This window comes from Lactuca saligna, chromosome 6 (assembly GCF_052625555.1).
Source record: "Lactuca saligna cultivar CGN05327 chromosome 6, ASM5262555v1, whole genome shotgun sequence".
In the NCBI taxonomy this organism is placed as follows: domain Eukaryota; kingdom Viridiplantae; phylum Streptophyta; class Magnoliopsida; order Asterales; family Asteraceae; genus Lactuca; species Lactuca saligna.
Genome location: NC_136422.1, coordinates 1,895,037 through 1,911,798, shown reverse-complemented (window position 1 = coordinate 1,911,798; position 16,762 = coordinate 1,895,037). Strand labels below are relative to the sequence as shown.

The 16,762-nt window shown below is 34.3% G+C and overlaps 2 protein-coding genes and 1 long non-coding RNA gene across 3 annotated transcripts; 2 read left to right on the top strand and 1 right to left on the bottom strand.

Moving 5' to 3' along the window:
- The first annotated feature begins 960 nt into the window (after positions 1-960).
- Positions 961-2,636, top strand: LOC145000710 (uncharacterized). Its single transcript, XM_078959976.1, has 4 exons — positions 961-1,169; positions 1,326-1,992; positions 2,094-2,441; positions 2,598-2,636. Exons 1-4 carry the CDS (start codon positions 961-963, stop codon positions 2,634-2,636), a joined length of 1,263 nt encoding a protein of 420 aa, XP_078816102.1.
- Positions 2,637-3,050: 414 nt separating this feature from the next.
- On the bottom strand, positions 3,051-4,557 carry LOC145001672 (uncharacterized). The gene is made up of 2 exons (XR_013661678.1): positions 4,385-4,557; positions 3,051-3,476 (listed from the first exon to the last, which is right to left on the bottom strand). It is a non-coding gene; the product is annotated as an uncharacterized LOC145001672 (long non-coding RNA).
- Positions 4,558-11,420: 6,863 nt separating this feature from the next.
- Positions 11,421-14,274, top strand: PAPS3 (poly(A) polymerase 3). The gene is made up of 10 exons (XM_078961393.1): positions 11,421-11,774; positions 11,905-11,982; positions 12,073-12,180; positions 12,270-12,332; positions 12,428-12,589; positions 12,676-12,789; positions 12,872-12,934; positions 13,028-13,330; positions 13,408-13,572; positions 13,655-14,274. The coding sequence occupies exons 1-10, from the start codon at positions 11,583-11,585 to the stop codon at positions 13,856-13,858; spliced, it is 1,452 nt and encodes a 483-aa protein (XP_078817519.1). The 5' UTR covers positions 11,421-11,582; the 3' UTR covers positions 13,859-14,274.
- Positions 14,275-16,762: the final 2,488 nt, after the last annotated feature.

Sequence of the window (16,762 nt, the reverse complement as noted above, 5' to 3'; positions counted from 1 at the left end):
AGTTTCTTATGAAAAAAAAATCATTCATTAGATTGCAAAAAAAGTTAATTTATTATGAAAAAAAAAATCATTCAAAAAAGGTTAATACAGCTGATGGGAGTTAGTTTGTGAAGCTTACTAGAAGTTGAAGGGTTTAAAAGGGTTTCTCTTCAAACTACGGGGACTTCATGGAGATTTATCATGCACCCTTTTGTTTCGTTCTTTCTGCTGGGTGAAAGCATTGTAAAAAGAAACTAATACAAGTATGGGATACTCGAAATCAAATAGTGTAACAATCCATGAATCAGTATTTTCAAACATAAAACAATCCATGAACCAGAAGATATTATCCATTACATATGAATCAGTCCTTTAACAAATGACATCCATGATTGTATCATTAACCCTAATTAATTCATTCAATTGGCTATTAACCCCAACTAGATAATTAGAGATAACAGAAGAATCAAAATTGAAAAGTGAAAATACAAGCATACCTTTTCAATGACAGCAGAATAGCATTACTGCATCAGATCATCAAGATTAGTGATTTTTTAGCAATTGGGAAACCTTAACCGAGAATGAAGATTGAAGAAGGAAGAAGATCGTGAAGAACAACACATGATTTTTTGGAAGTTTAATCGCTATTCGTCACTTGAAGAATGCAATACGTGTGATTTTTTTGGAAACTAATAAGCTTGGATCGAAAGAAATCGGGGCCCTTACAATTGGGGGCCCTAAGCCCTATCTTAACTACTAAAACAATAAGGCCGGTTGTGGTCATAAATGAGTTTACCTACTACATTCAGAAAAGTGACCCGACACGATTCAATACATGGTGTGAAAATCTAGAGTGTGAGTGGAGAAGTCATGCTTCTATTAAGTTACCTTTGAAGTAAGTGTATATGTTAAGTTATATTTAACATGCTTTATATTAAAAATATATTTATGTTTATTTAATTCTTTTTTTAGGTTAAGAAAATGGTAGAAGTACATATTTGCACTCGAAGCAACAAGGGTGGCAATAAGCTTGTCACTCAAGGTTGGATTGCAAATGTAGTAACTGACAAGTTGAAATCTGATGGGGATGTCTCTCCATATGAGCTTAGAAATTGGATTATGAAAACTTACAATGTTGACATGCCGTACCTAAAAGTTTTTAAAGGGAAAGAGCAAGCTTATACTGACTTGTATGGTAAGTGGGAAGACTCTTTCATGAAAATAGACGAATTTAGATAAGAACTATTACAAAAGGAAAGAAGAAAACGTTGTTGAAATTGACTTTGACAGAGTTGGTGGAAATAAACTTTTCGAAAGGTTTTTATTTGTGTAACAACTTGTTCTAGAGGGGTTGTTGCTGGTTGTCATTCGTATATTGGTCTTGATGCTTGGCATTTAAAAGTAAAGTTTAATGGTGTACTAGTTGCTGCAACTGGTATTGATGATAACAATTCTATCTTTCTAATAGCATATTGTGTGCTTGAATTGGAACACCAAATGGTCTTGTTATCTCATCAGACATGCATTCTTGTTATCTCATCAGACATGCAAAAGGGGTTAGAATTAGCCATCATGAATGTTTATCCTAATGTTGAGCATAGAGAATTTATAAGGCACTTATATAGCAACTTCAAGAAACACTTTCGTGGTGACTTCTTTAACACTAAACTATGGGCTGCTGTGAAAACCTATTGTCCTAGTGAGCATGGCAGGTTATTGAAGGAAATTAGTGATAAAAATGAAGATGCCATTTCATATCTAAATACCAACCACAAAAAACTTTGGAGTAGAAGTAGGTTAGGAACTACTTCCAAGTGTGATTACATCACTAATAATGTTTTAGAAACATTTAATTCTTGGATTGCTAAATTGCGTTATAAACCCGTGCTTGATCTCCTTGACGCAATCAGGGAAAAGATTATGAAATGGTTTGATAAGAAAAGGAGTTTGGTGAATACATGGAATGGTTTATTGGTTCCTTTTGCTAAAAATCATCTCAACGACATCGCTAAGGTAAGCATGTTAAATAATTAAGTTGAATGACTATATTTGTTTTAGTTTTTACTTCAACAATACATATATCTAAAATATATATGTTTTTAGTTTTCATATAGAACTTGGGTGAATATGAAGTTACTAGAAGTTATGAGAATCAAGCTGAAGTGAAGTACAAGGGAACACGTAGGGAGGTCAACCTAGATGAAAGAAAATGTAGTTGTCGAGTGTGGCAAGTTCAGGGTCGACCATGTGTACATGCAGCGACTTTTATTGCTTTTATAAGGGATGCTAACTGGGAAAAATATGTTGATCCATATTTCACTATAGATAAATTTAAATCTGCATATGCTTTTCAAATTGCTCCGATGCACGGACTGGATCAATGGGTGCAAAAAAAAATGGGGAGAAAATACATCCGCCTATTATCAAACGCCCACCCGGATGACACAAGTGTCCATGATGTGGTAAGTATGGACACCGTCAAAAAACATGTAAAAATCCAGCATCTTAAAGTTTCGATCAAAGTCAAAAAGCCACCTCTAAAAGTTTACTTAAATTTCCATTTTTTTTCTTCAGTAAATGACAATACTAACAATAAAAATAATTTTTTATCATTTTAGGAAACGATACAAAATCGCATGGCGATTTGGGAGTTTTGAGGTCTACATAAAAAAGTCTGTGCAATTAGTTGGTCCTTTTGATAATTTTGTTAGCTTAAGTTGCAAACGTTCTTAATCAGGGTTCAATTGATGGATTTTATTTGTTATTATGTGATATAAATAAATATTTTGATATATATTTTTTTTCTTTCATGGATTTGTATTTGTTGTCAAATTCATATAATAGTGCAAATTTAAAGACTAGGGACCAAACTGTAATAAGTGCAAATTTAAAGTCCAGTGACCAAACTATCATAAGTGTAAATTTAAATACCAGGGACCAAACTGTAATAATTGAAAATTTAAAGTCCGGGGTCCAAACTATAGTAATTGAAAAAATAAAAAGTATAAGGACCAAATAGTAATTAGTGTAAATTTAAAAAATATAAGCACCAAAATGTAATCAGTACCAAATTTAAAAAACAGGGATCAAACTATAATTAATTTCACATATATTCTTTATGGAAAAAAATTGTATATATTACAATTAAAAATTACTGAGATAAAAAATATAGCTAGTGTAATTAACTATTACAAAATTATGAAAGTTCAATGCTATATCTTATGAATTTCTCAAAGTACAACGCTATTTATTGAATTCAGCCCTTATTTTATATCTCTTCATTTGATGAGTAGTGGATCAAATTATTGATTGAATGCTCTTGGATACAATATGTTGGAAACCCTTCATTACCATGTAAAGGTAATGCAAAGACTCCCTCAAAAATCAATCTGTTTGTGTAGTGAATATGAGGGTATTAGGTATGTTTTCATTTATGGATTGTAACCCAACTTCAGCTTTAGTAACCGGTCAAATAGTTCATGCTTTGGATGTCAAACCTACAACAGCATCAACAAAGAAACATGTCAAACTTAATAATTAAGGGTGACAAACTTACATCAAGGGTAAATTGGGAATAGGTAACATTATTGCCATTTGGTGCTATTTGCTCAAAAGATTTAAGGAGAAAAATAGATAAACAACATACTAGATAACAAGGAACGGGAAGCAGAAACATTGATTCCCACCAAAATATATAAAATCAATAGTCATTCTCTTATCTTTCTTTGTTCCTCAACCTAATCTAATCATCAACCACAAGTCACATTCTTTATAAAAGACACCTATAAGATAATCAAAAAGAGTTTTTTTAATTTGTTATTGATTATTGTAACAAGTTGTAATTACTAACTACCACTTGAAGGGTTTAGACCATTGATTTTCATGGATAGGGATCTTCTCAGGTTCATAAACAGGAGGGGTTGTGGTTTTTTCACATTCTTCAGAATTAGGAATGGTTTTTATCTCATGAGCTAAAGTAACTTTCTTATCTTTTTTCATTGCCTCTTTCTTTCTTGGCATCGTAGACATGTGAGGCTTATTTTGTAAACTGATCTAATACCAAAATCGAATTAAAAAAAACATACTTTTAAAGATTTAGCAATCATCAAAATACATGGTAGGCTTATGTAATACCAAAAACGAATTAACAAAACAATTACTTGTGAAGAACTTCATACTAGATTGGGTCGATTGGGGTCAAAGCTCACTTAGGTTGAAGATAATAGGAAAAATTAAAAGTTCGAAGTTCACCGGAAACTTGATTGCAGCTCAAATCAAAACAACTAAGCTATCAAATACAACATAACTAAGTTGATTGCTAAAAGAATTTGAACAACTGAGACTAGGAACCCTAAAAACGAAATTGAAGAGATGGAAAATAGGAATAGCTTGAAGTCGACATTACCAGATGCAATGATATGAGTCTGCGATAACAGGGGGAAGACGAATGTTGTGTGCTGCGATCGGAAGGAAGCTGCAAGATGGAAGGAAGTTGCGATCACAAGGAAAGTGCAAGACGCAATGAATCTGCGATCGATAATCCCCAGGTTAACGTGTGTATGATTTTAGAGTTTAGAAGCAAAGGCAAAATTGTATATTACAAATGTTTTTTTAGCTTTTATGGTTTTAAAATGGTAAAAAAATTATAAATCAATAAAAAATAATCAAAAAATAGATTTGGGTATATATAATATTAGAAAACATTAAGAAGGTCAAACATGATATTTAGAATTTAGGTTGGGCAAATACGATATTTAGCTGTTTAACAAGGATTAAAGCTTAACATACCTCTTGCATTCATGTGTCGTCGGATATACTCAGACTCTTTACTCATGCCTTCGACAATACACATAAACAAATTTTTATGCATTCAGAGCCATTGGCGGAAATAATATCCTTGAGAGAGAGAGAGAGAGAGAGAGAGAGAGAGAGAGCATGCTCGTCAAAATAATCATGCATGAGACATTGGTTGGCTGCTTCACGTTCTCTTTGGATATATCTTGTAACGACCCGAATTTTTCCTACTTTGCCATTGAGGTTAGTCGCGTTACATTCTCATGTTAAGTTACTTTTCTATTGTTTAAAATCAACTTAAGGGGGATAAAGTGAAGAAAATGATTCCTTTATTATGTATATGGCTCATAGGGTCATTTTTACACACTTAGGGGGGGAGGTATATGAAATATGGACTCATATTTATACCACACTTAACCCTAATCCAGGATTAGTCACTCATTTAGAGCTAACAAACCCTACCTTAAGCCTCCATCTTCTTGAGAGAGTGTTCTAGGGTTCTTGCCCTTGGTGGTGTCTTGAAGTGAAGAATAAAGGTGATATATTTGGTACAATTGGTGGACTTCTGGTGGGAATTCATACAAATACTTCCTTACCATCCTTTTGGTGGTTTATTTTTAGATTTCCATAGGGTAATACATCCATCTAAAGTTCATCTTTTGTTGTCCTACAAGTCACACACAGGGAGATGCCATGAATGCTGCAAATTCTTGATTTTGGTGTGTTTGATTGTCCCACTCTTGTCCCTATCTTTGTGGTCTCTTAGAAAGGGTATTTAGGGTTTAAGAACACCCCAATGGAGGTTTTGATTGGACCCAAATTGGGCAGAAGGAAGGGATCAACCGATGATCAAAAATTTGTAACTACCAGTTCTCACAACGTGAACATTGCCTTGCCACATCGTGAGGTTAGGTCCTTGAATGATTGAAATCATGATGTTTTGTTAGTCACGACGTGAGAAAAACCTTTGTTACGTTGTGATGACATGGACTTGACTGGTCAAACCCTAACGAACATTTGGAGCCACGATATGGATGTCCTAGTGCCACGATGTGATGGCGGAACTGATCGAGCCTGAATCGCGAAGGAGTATGAGCTCACAACGTGACACCCCCTTGGCCATCACATGAGACTCGTCTAGACAAAATCAATTAAATTTTTATGATATGTTTTTGATTAGTTCCTTAGGTATTCTTTTAGGGGGGTTGGATTACTAGTGAGAATTTGGTTTTCCTATATTCATAGCTCCACATAACTTGGACTAGAGGCGAGTCATTTCTTATGTGGTTTAAGTACTAGTTTGGAAGGAGTGAATGCATCTATATTTGTATTATTGTATATTTGATGTTGTGGGATGTAAAATATAAATGTGTAGAACTAGATAGAATATGGACATGTCAAGCTATTGATGAATGCAACTGAGTTTAGGAAGCCTTGTATGCTAGATTCCTTAGTTTAAACACTTGGTGAAAATTATGAGGATTAGGTCCATGCTAGAAGTGAGGGATTTTTTTTTTATATTATGATGTTATGCATGCTATATTTTTTTTGTTTTGTCACCTTTGAATGAATCTAGGATATGCATGCTAGATGTTGTTTGATCGAAAGGTGTATCTCGTTGTATGTTTCACATGTTGTTATTTATACTTGTATTGATATACCTTGGATGTGTGTTTGGAAGATGTTGTATGCCATGAATTAATCATAATAATAATTCACTTGCATGGTTATATAATGATATAAAGGAGGTGTGTGTTTTTCCCATGTGAGAGAAATTAATTAATTAAAATAAAAAGGGAATACATATAGCGGGGGTAAAAGGGTAGTAACCTAACTTAGGTGCGTGCCCTTATGGGATATCGCGGTGGAAGGATATCGTTAAAGGAAAAGAGCTTAAGCCAAGTCAACATTGAATGGTTTTCTAGTTTACCATTTCGATACATGGTTCGCGTGCACGTTGGTGTATCGGGACTGGAGTGATGTTGACTACTCGGAAACGCCAGATCAAACATCACATTTGGGTGTAGGTATGCTCATGGAGGTATTCAATACCACCCTAGAATAACAACGCATTGTGCTCATACATGTAAAGTTGGAGTAGCGAATGCGGATAACCACGGACAATGTTACGAATGGGAGTCGCACCCCATTTGGTGCATTGGGTCACCAGGTCACGTTAGTAGTGAACAAGGTCTTTACTTGGGGAGTATTTACGATGAAATAGACACTAGTTTAGCGAGGGACATTGATCGTAATTATAGTGAAGCAAATAAACTAATAATTACTGCGATGAAAGAATGTTCGTATTAATGTATACACGTATATATTAATATTTATCGATTTATCAATGAATACTTCATGGATTTATGTGTTTCATGACTTAACATGATATATGTGTATGCTTTATTTCCATGCTTATGTGTTTGAGATTGACTCACTGAGTTGATGCTGACACTTGTTTTCTTGCCGGTTGTTGTCGCTTTGCATTGGTGCACGTAGTTTGATTATTAATGGCCTAGTGAGGTTGGGATCTTATGGGTAGTTATAGTCCTTTTGAGTGGCAGTGATGATACCGGTTTGAGACTTCTTGTGATGTTTCATTTACACTTCGTTTTGGTGTTTGTGTTGTTGGGTTATTACAACTATGGACTTTGATGGGTTGTTTTTGAAAGTTTTTCTAAGTAACTAACCATGATGTTTTTATAAGACTTTCGTTGATGATTTTCTGATAATAATTGGTTAAAGTAAAAGAAATTTTTTCGGTGAAAAGACATGGTGTTACATATCTTCTTCGTTTCTGTTGCACAATGCTCGTTTCATGGTTGTTAATTGCTTGTTCTGGCATATTACGTATGTCGATGATTTGTTGGAGCCATAACAACTGCTTCTCTCTTGCTTTTTTTGCTCCTTCTTAGATATGTCAGGTGGAAGAAACTGCTCGGTTCTTGATAATTATTATTCTTATTATATGCTATTGGATTATAGTTTTTCTTTTCGTTTGATATTATTAGTGATTTTTTAGTCTGTATTTAAATGTTTGGGTGGGAGGGGTATAAGATTTTGTAAGAAATGCCTTTTTTTCCCTTCTTTAATATTGATTTTGGTTGTCGTAGCATTAAAATTTTGTTTAGAGATTGCAACATCCTACTTTGAAATCCTACTTGACATGGAAATATGGAACATAGTTGTGATTGTAATTTTATAAGAAAAAAGAACTTACCTATTTTTTATAATGGTAAAACTATTTTTTGTTATGTGTACTTAAAATAACGACATGATATTTATGAGTTATGTTTTTTCTTTGTAGTATATAAAAAATAATAGGGCAATAATAATTTCCTTTCGTCATTCAAATTGATATCCAAACATAATTAATTGCGATTAAAAATAAATATCATGTTACATAGATATTAAAACAACCATGATTGAGTATGGTATTTCCATTCAGATGGAAGGGGACGTGATGTATATTTTTCGTCTAGTATGTACATCAATACCGATAATATATTTATGGTAAAAATCTGTGATGTCTGAATAAAGTGATGCCGCAATAACATGACCATATGTTATACCATGTTATATCGAGACTATGTGATTTCCCTCATGAATATGTGTGACGGTTCAGATCTATAACGTAAGTTTTTCTAAAATCAAAAACTTAAAAAATGTCGGATGAGATCTTTATTGTCAGCCACAAAACAGACTTGGACGTCCTCCTCTGACGCACTATCTCTGCATATGGGATGAATATACTAGTCAACCTCTCTGAAAAATAAACATTATGATTTTTGGTAATTTTACAAGTAAATAATAATTCTATACTTATATAGTATTTTACCTCTCATGTCATCACGTTGAATACAAATTTGTTGAATGTACTCACGAATTACCTCAATGACTATTATTATTATTGGTACATTGCATTCATTAATCGATAAAACGTGGAGGAATTTGGAATGTCAATGCAGAGTACATTCTAACGAATGTTAGGAAATATCCATCGATATTAACATTTTCTATAAGTTGTCCCCTCTTAGAGGGACACTACATACCAAGATGACAACTAACAAGCAACCTATGAATGCATCTAGCTGCAATTTTTTTGGAAAAATAAAATAATTATTGTTGTTTAGGGTAAAGCCTCAAAGAATAGAGGTTACAGTGTGTGTGTGTGTGTATATATATATATATATATATATATATAATAGTTACAATAAGGCCCCCTGTACTATACAGTTTGGATAAAATACGATATAAACTAACACACCCCTCAGTTTGAGCACGGGGTTTACAAATGTTCAAATTGTCCCGAAAATCCATAAACAACTGTATAGAAAGACCCTTAGTAAATATATCTGCAAACTAATGAGCTGATGGCACGTGCAAGACAAGCACATGTCCAATAGCAACACGTTCCCTAACAAAATGTAAATATATTTCACACATGTTTTGTACGTTGGTGCTATACAGGGTCAGATGCCAAATACATGCCACTCACATTATCACAAAACACAACCATAGCTTTAGATAATGGACATGATAACTTGAGAAGAAGATTGTGAAGCCAAGTAGCTTCAATAACCACATTTGCCACCCCACGATACCCAGCCTCGGTTGAGGATCGAGAAACAACATGTTGACGTTTGGAGGACCAAGAAACGAGATTGTTGCCAAGTAAACAAAAAACCCAGGTGTGGACCAACGCGTATGAGGACACCCGACCTAATCAACATCAGAATAGGAGACCAAGCAATCAATGGAAGATGGTCGAAGAAAAAGACCCTTAGATAAAGTACCCTGAAGATAACAAATGATACACTTGAGAGCAGGAATATGAGGTTCATGCAGATCATGCATGAAAGACAAATATGTTGAACAACATATGCAATATAAGGACGAGTAAAGGTAAGATATTGCAAAGCACCGACAAGGCTCCAATATAGAATAGAGTCAGAGACAGGAGATCCGTAGGGAGAGATTTTAGATTTTATATCAGAGGGAGTGCTACTGGGATTGCAAGAGGACATGTCTGCACGAGACAAAATTTCCTTGGCAAACGAGGTCTGAGATAAGAACAAACCTTCATTAGTACATGATACATCAATACCAAGAAAAACGAAAGAGAACCCGAATCGGACATAGGAAATTCAGTAGAGAGACGAGAGATAAGGGTAGTGGTGGAAGCAGTGAGGATAATGCCATCAACATAGAGAAGAAAGAAGATATCACTCCTTCTCCTCCTATGGTCACGATCACTCCTTCCACACCTACATCTCTTTCTAGTGAATCACCTTCTCAAGTATCTTCCACATCCGAATCTTTCCCTAGTGACCCATATACTACTCCTTCCTCATCTCTTAACCCCACCCCTCCTCCCCTCCCCCATCTCATCCTATGGTTACTCGCTCTCGTATTAGGTCTCTTCGACCCAAACAGATCTTTAACTTGTCAGCCACTTCAGACATTTCTCCTATCCCTCCCTCTACTGCTTAGGCTCTTTGTGACCTAAACTGGAAATCTATTATGGATTCTGAGATGACTGCCCTCCAGTCAAACCACACTTGGGAGCTTGTTCCCCCTCCCCCTCATGCCAACATAGTTGGTTATCGCCCAGGGATTCTCTTAACTTCCTGGCCTTGACTTTGATGACACCTTCAGTCCCGTTGTCAAACCAGCTACCATCTGTGTTGTTTTGAGCACATGTTGTTTAGGGTAAAGCCTCAAAGAACAGAGGTTGTCGTATGTAGTGTGTGTGTGTGTGTGTATATATATATATGAAATAGTTACAATAAACCCCCTACACTATACAATTTGGATAAAATACAATATAAACTAAAAATTATTTGTAAAAACATTATAAATTTTAAATAAACAATTGAAATTTGGAACAAAATCAATTTACCACACATCCTATAACCATAGATAGAATTGGAAACAATTCATAACATCAGTTTTGATGTTCATGTGACTATGAGGGTTTGTCCGCATAAGGTTAGTGCAGGTAAACAAACAAGTTGGAGAACTTTTCTTCATGGTTATTGTATGTGAAACTCATTTCAAGCAGTTATAATGAATTATGAATTTTGGTTGTAATTAATAACAAAATGAAATAACACATGCTATATAAAGAATGAAAACCTAGTTTTTTGGTGTATAAAATGTGTTCGGAATGTCAGTTCTACATGTATGGTTTTGACTACAGTACTTCGAAATTGACTATGTCAATCTGAAATGTACGGGTTCAGATTCTAGATTCCAAACTATACCTACCACCGGCTTCTCCGAAATGAATAGTGTTTCTTCAGAATGCTTTATACCGAAGACAATGGTCCTTCTTTAAATTTTTAAAAAAAATTAGTTATTATTAATAAATGACTCATTTATAAGAGTAGTTACTTAATTTTCCTAAAGTTTAAAGAGTGTTTAAACATATTTATTTTTGTTAATTAGTTTTATTTTATAAACATATATATTACTTGTCTTGCAAGGAAAAGACGAACATAGATATAAGAATATTCAAACACGGGATACCCTTTCAAAAAAGAAGCTTCGAGAAAGCGCGGAAACGGGTCCACATTCCACGTGTACATTTTCTTACAACGTTGCAATTTCACTATATATTTCAAAAGAAATCCCGATTACAGGTCTTTCCTGTCACTTCAATTTTCAATTTTCTTGCTACCCTTTTCGTTCTGTAAATTCTTTCTTTTTCTAAACCAAGTTGTCAATTCGTTTTCTTTCTGAAAACCCTAAAAGACTTTATTGAGTTTGATCTTTTCTCAAAAGATTGAGTGATTCTTGCTTTATGTATGGCATATGTCATCCATCACAATGATCCGACCGGGAGAGCTGCTCTTGTTCCGAATTATTCGTCACTGAATATCATAAACCCTAATTTCGTACATAATCATCACCCTCAGCTGTTGTATCCGGTGCGATTTGCTTTGCATCCCGCTGTCGTCGCTCAGATTGAACTTGCTAGATCAATCACTCTTCAACAGGTAACCGACTTCAAAAACCCTAATTCAATGTTCTTTGCTTTGGGTTCTTCTTGGAAATGATTTAGCAAAGAAGTAATTATTTTTTTGTGAAAGTTTGGCTCTTGGTTAATCTTCGCAATTTTATTTACAGCTTATAATCGATGAGGGTCTTGTGCCTTCTCAAGAAGAGGAACAGAGGAGGAACAATGTTATTCGAAGACTTAGAGAGGTAAATGCTCGAAATCCAACTAATTTTTACACCACATGATGCAATCTCGTGATGTTTTTTAATCTTGGGGTCTATCTACATTTCTTTCAGATTGTGATGAAATGGATTAAGAACGTAGCTTACTTACGCAGGCTGCCAGAAAATCATATTAGAGCTGCCTCAGCAACTATATTAACATATGGATCATACGGACTTGGTGTGAGTTTCTTTTTAATTTGTTCTTTTTTTTCATTTCTCATTTCATCAAGATTTGGTTGTGCCCTAATTTGTTTTCAGATTTGGTGTAGGTTCATAATGCAGAATCCGATATTGATGCTCTTTGTGTTGGCCCTTGGTTTGCCTCTTTAACAGTAAGTCATTTGATCTGTTTCTTGATTTAATTTGTATGCAATTCATGGTTCTAAAAAGGGTAAAAGTATCATATTGCGTTTTAATTGTGGGACAGGAGGATTTTTTCATCGTTTTACACAACATGCTTGCAAAAAGGGTAGAAGTGTCAGATATTCATTGTGTTAAAGATGCAAAGGTTCCTTTAATGAGATTCAAATTTGAAGGAATCTCAATCGATTTGCCTTATGCTCAACTTCAAGTAGCAACTGTTCCTGAGGTCAGCTTGATTATTATTATTATTATTTTTGACTTTTCTTTAATTAATTGACTGAAATAATGACATTTTTTATTTAATTTTGCTAGAATGTTGATATACTCAACTCCTTGTTCTTAAATGGAATTGACGAAACAAGTTGGAAGAGTTTATCTGGTGTACGTGCAAACAATAGCATCCTGCAACTTGTTCCAAATGTCAAGGTATGAAATACATTCATCAATTAAATATGTTCATGTTATGGATATAATTATAATTAAAATGTATATATATTTTTTATTGTAGATATTCCAGGAATTACTGCGATGTGTTAAATTATGGGCAAAGAGGAGAGGTGTATATGGTAATGTAAGGATTTCTTTTTCTACTTGTTAATTGAAATATATTGTTATTGATTTTTATAATATAATTTTTTTTTTTTTTTTTAAATTTATGATGCAGTTATTTGGATTTTTTGGGGGTGTACATTTGGCTGTTTTATCAGCCTTTATTTGTCAGAGAAACCCAAATGTGAGGTTATTAGCTGCTCTGGTTTCAATCTTTTTCAAGACTTTTGCTTTTTGGCCATGGCCGACACCTGTCATCCTACAAGGATCAATGCTGCCACGTCATCACCCAGAAACAAGATCTTTAATGCCTATTCAGCTCCCTAGCAGCCCACATGAGTATTGCCATTCCAATATCACAAACAGCACTTTTACAAAAATTAAAACCGAATTTCGCAGAGGATATTGTCTTATTCAGGTACATAATTATTTAGACTTCAAAAATAAAAATAATTTCCATTTCTGTATATTCATTTAATTATTGTATTGGTGCAGGATTTATTGAAGCCACAGTTTGATTGGAGAAACCTATTTGAAGCCTACCCTTATTCAAAGATTTACCACCGTTTTTTAAAAATTACCCTTTCATGTTCTAAAAAAGATGAGCTTGGGGATTGGGTAGGATGGGTGAAATCAAGGTTTCCAGGTCTTCTAGTCAAGGTAAAAAATTTTAAAAAATATATACTTTTCTTACATTTTGGTTATATATATATATATATGTTCTTGAATCTTGTTGTTGCAGTTGGAATTGCAGAGTTTTTGTGATCCAAACCCTAGTGAGTATTTTGATGAAAGCATACAAGATCCGAATGTTGTTTTTTATTGGGGATTAGCTGTTGATGAATTGGATGTTGATTTAGTAGAAAAAGAGTTCCAAAAGAATCTTGGAAATGGGTTCAAGGGTGTAACAGGGAAGATGACGTTATCACTCATTCAGACTGTCTGAATTACCTACCTAACCCTAACCATTATGTTGGGTTTTTGAGTTAATGATGGAGTTGTGTTCAAAAGGGAGATACATGTATAGATACAGATAAAGAGAAAGATACGAGGCTTTCTTTTTTGATATATTTTTTGTTTTGTTGTTTAAAGATTAACATAGGATTGGAGAGTGGGATTGTATAGTTTTTTTTTACAGGGTGGGTTGTATTGATCAAGAGGGTGATAGTTTTTATGAAGAGGATACCATTGAGTGTCCATCTTTCTCTTGTAACAAGTTTTTTTTTTTTTTTTTTCTTTTTGTTGTGTAATACCAATACCCAAAAAAAAGTTAAAAGAAATGTCCAAGTGATGTGATAGTGTGTTTTCGTGGTTTGTTTAGGGACATTTGCTATTTCGCAAAAGTAATTACAATTTGATTCATATTGTTCTCTTTGAAGCATAAAATTTGGTACTTTAGTAATTCCAATCTCTTAATCGTTCAGAGAACATGGGGTTTCTTAACCGTTTAGAAGAGGCTTATCAGACGTGTTGGATTTCATGTTTAATTGTTGACTGAGTGATTCTGTTATGAGGTTATCAAACAGCCCGTAAGTAATCTAATTGTTTGAATTTCACGTCAAACATTTTAAAACCAATTTCAAGATTCTTTTTAAGTCCTCTTGTTTTGAATCAAGATCCAAGTAATAAGATCCTTTCAAATACTAATCCCAAGTAATAAAATGGAGCGTCGATTTTGTAGGAGCAACACAAAATCTTCAAGAAAGAGGTAAAGGTTTACTTTTGATGTTAATCTCTTAGTCTCTTATCTCTTAGTTTATGAAAACAACCTTGGGATCATCCCTTAACAACTTTATGTTTACACACATTTAGAGCAAGGAACAATATTGGTGTATATATTTGTTCTTAGTTCTAAGAGAGCAAAACTACCTATGATAAATTAGCATTATACATACTGTTAATTTATAAAAGGCTCATGAACAATGCTTGAGCTGAGTCATACCAGATGGTTTAGAGCCAAGGGTCCCAAATTCCAAGCCATTTTTTCTCATTTAATACTAAAACATTTGTTCCAATTACAAATTCAAAGGTAAAAAACGCCATTTGATTCAAACATTTAACAGAGTACAAATATAAGAGTTATTAAGTGCAGAAATCTACAATGGATGTGATGCAATCAAGTTGCATCCTTCCTTTGTTACCAGAAAACCTGAAACAATTTAAACTTAAAATCATAAACACAAATATTAGTGAGTTCCCCAACATACCACATATAACCATAATAACAATAACATGCATATCACTAACCCAAAAACCCATCTTTCTTTATGCATGGAGTAAAGAGAACTCTTGCATGCATTCTTTACTCCACTAAATGACCGTATAACATCCCAAACATCAGTCAAGAGCTCAAGAGTTCTTCTAACTCGATGGAATGAGCCACAAAGGGGCCTAAACTTACTAAAATGAACCAAAACCCAACAAACTCTTAGATGTATAGAGGAAATATAATAAAGCTTGAAACTTTAGAGTTTACCAAGGTCCAAAGGTGTTAAGAAGGCTAAAATCTTCAAGATTCATGCTTCCTTGCCCAAGTTGTCATGCATTATCACCCAAAAACCATAAAGAACACATAGCCTACTGGGCTAGAGGCGCCTCACGCTCATTAAAGGGCACTCCATGCTTCTTGATAAAGTCCAGATTTTTCAATTCTCAACTTCAACTTCAAACAGTTATAATTTCTTCATTGTTAACTCGATTTCAGTGGTCTTTATATGAACGTGAAGGTAAGACAATCCCTACAATTTTATCAGATTATATTTAAAAAACATACCGAACATAATTTATTAATACATGCAAAAAGTCCATAATATCACTTTTTCCCATTTTACCCATTGGCTCCAATTCATACAATCAGGGGCTTAGATCACATTATCAACGTCTAATAAGGTCTAAACATTATTCCCTTTAAGCCCAAGACCTTTACTTGATCAAATTATGGTCCGATATCCTGAAATTAGAAACATCCCAAAACCGGGTGTACAACTCTCCCCCACTTAAATTGGATTTCTTCCTCGAAAACCATCTCGCTTAAAATTTTAGAAAACAACACCAACACAGCCTATATGCTTCCTCTAACCACTTCATAAAATCAAAACATCTATAAAGAAAATCAGAGAGACCACTCGGAACCTACTGATACCAACAAATACCCCAATCACTTGAAAAACCTCAATTCAAAGACCTAACTCATAGCGAAAGCCACTTAAACTGTGAAAATCTCATTGTACAACTACAAACCAACTCCCTTTACATATTTCACAAGAGCGGGAACCCATTAGTCCAAAAACTTCAAAATCATACATAACGACTGTCGATCAATCGTCTAACATACCTTCCCCTACTCCTCGACTAGGAGCACCACTAACCCATGCTGACCCTCAAAACATCCTGATCGTGAATTCCAACTAATCCCAAATTCGGAAATTATGTCCACAGGACCTCGAGTACACACTTGACTTCCTGAAAAGTCATCAATTACCAACCGCTCCCACGAGCGTAACCATGTTCAATCCAAAAATATCGCATGGCATCCAAACTCCCATATCAGCTCATAAGCATAACCATCTGACAAATCATCCAAGAGACCTACTAACTTAAATAAAAAAAAAACATTCTCACAAAAACGAACAAGGATCCTCTAAGAAGAAACCCAATATCGCATGGCATCCAAACTCCCATATCAGCTCATAAGCATAACCATCTGACAAATCATCCAAGAGACCTACAATGAATCCCATCATTGATAACTTAAATAAAAAATCATTCTCACAAAAACGAACAAGGATCCTCTAAGAAGAAACCCAGTATGGAACTACTGATATACAACCATGACTTTCCAACAAGTCAA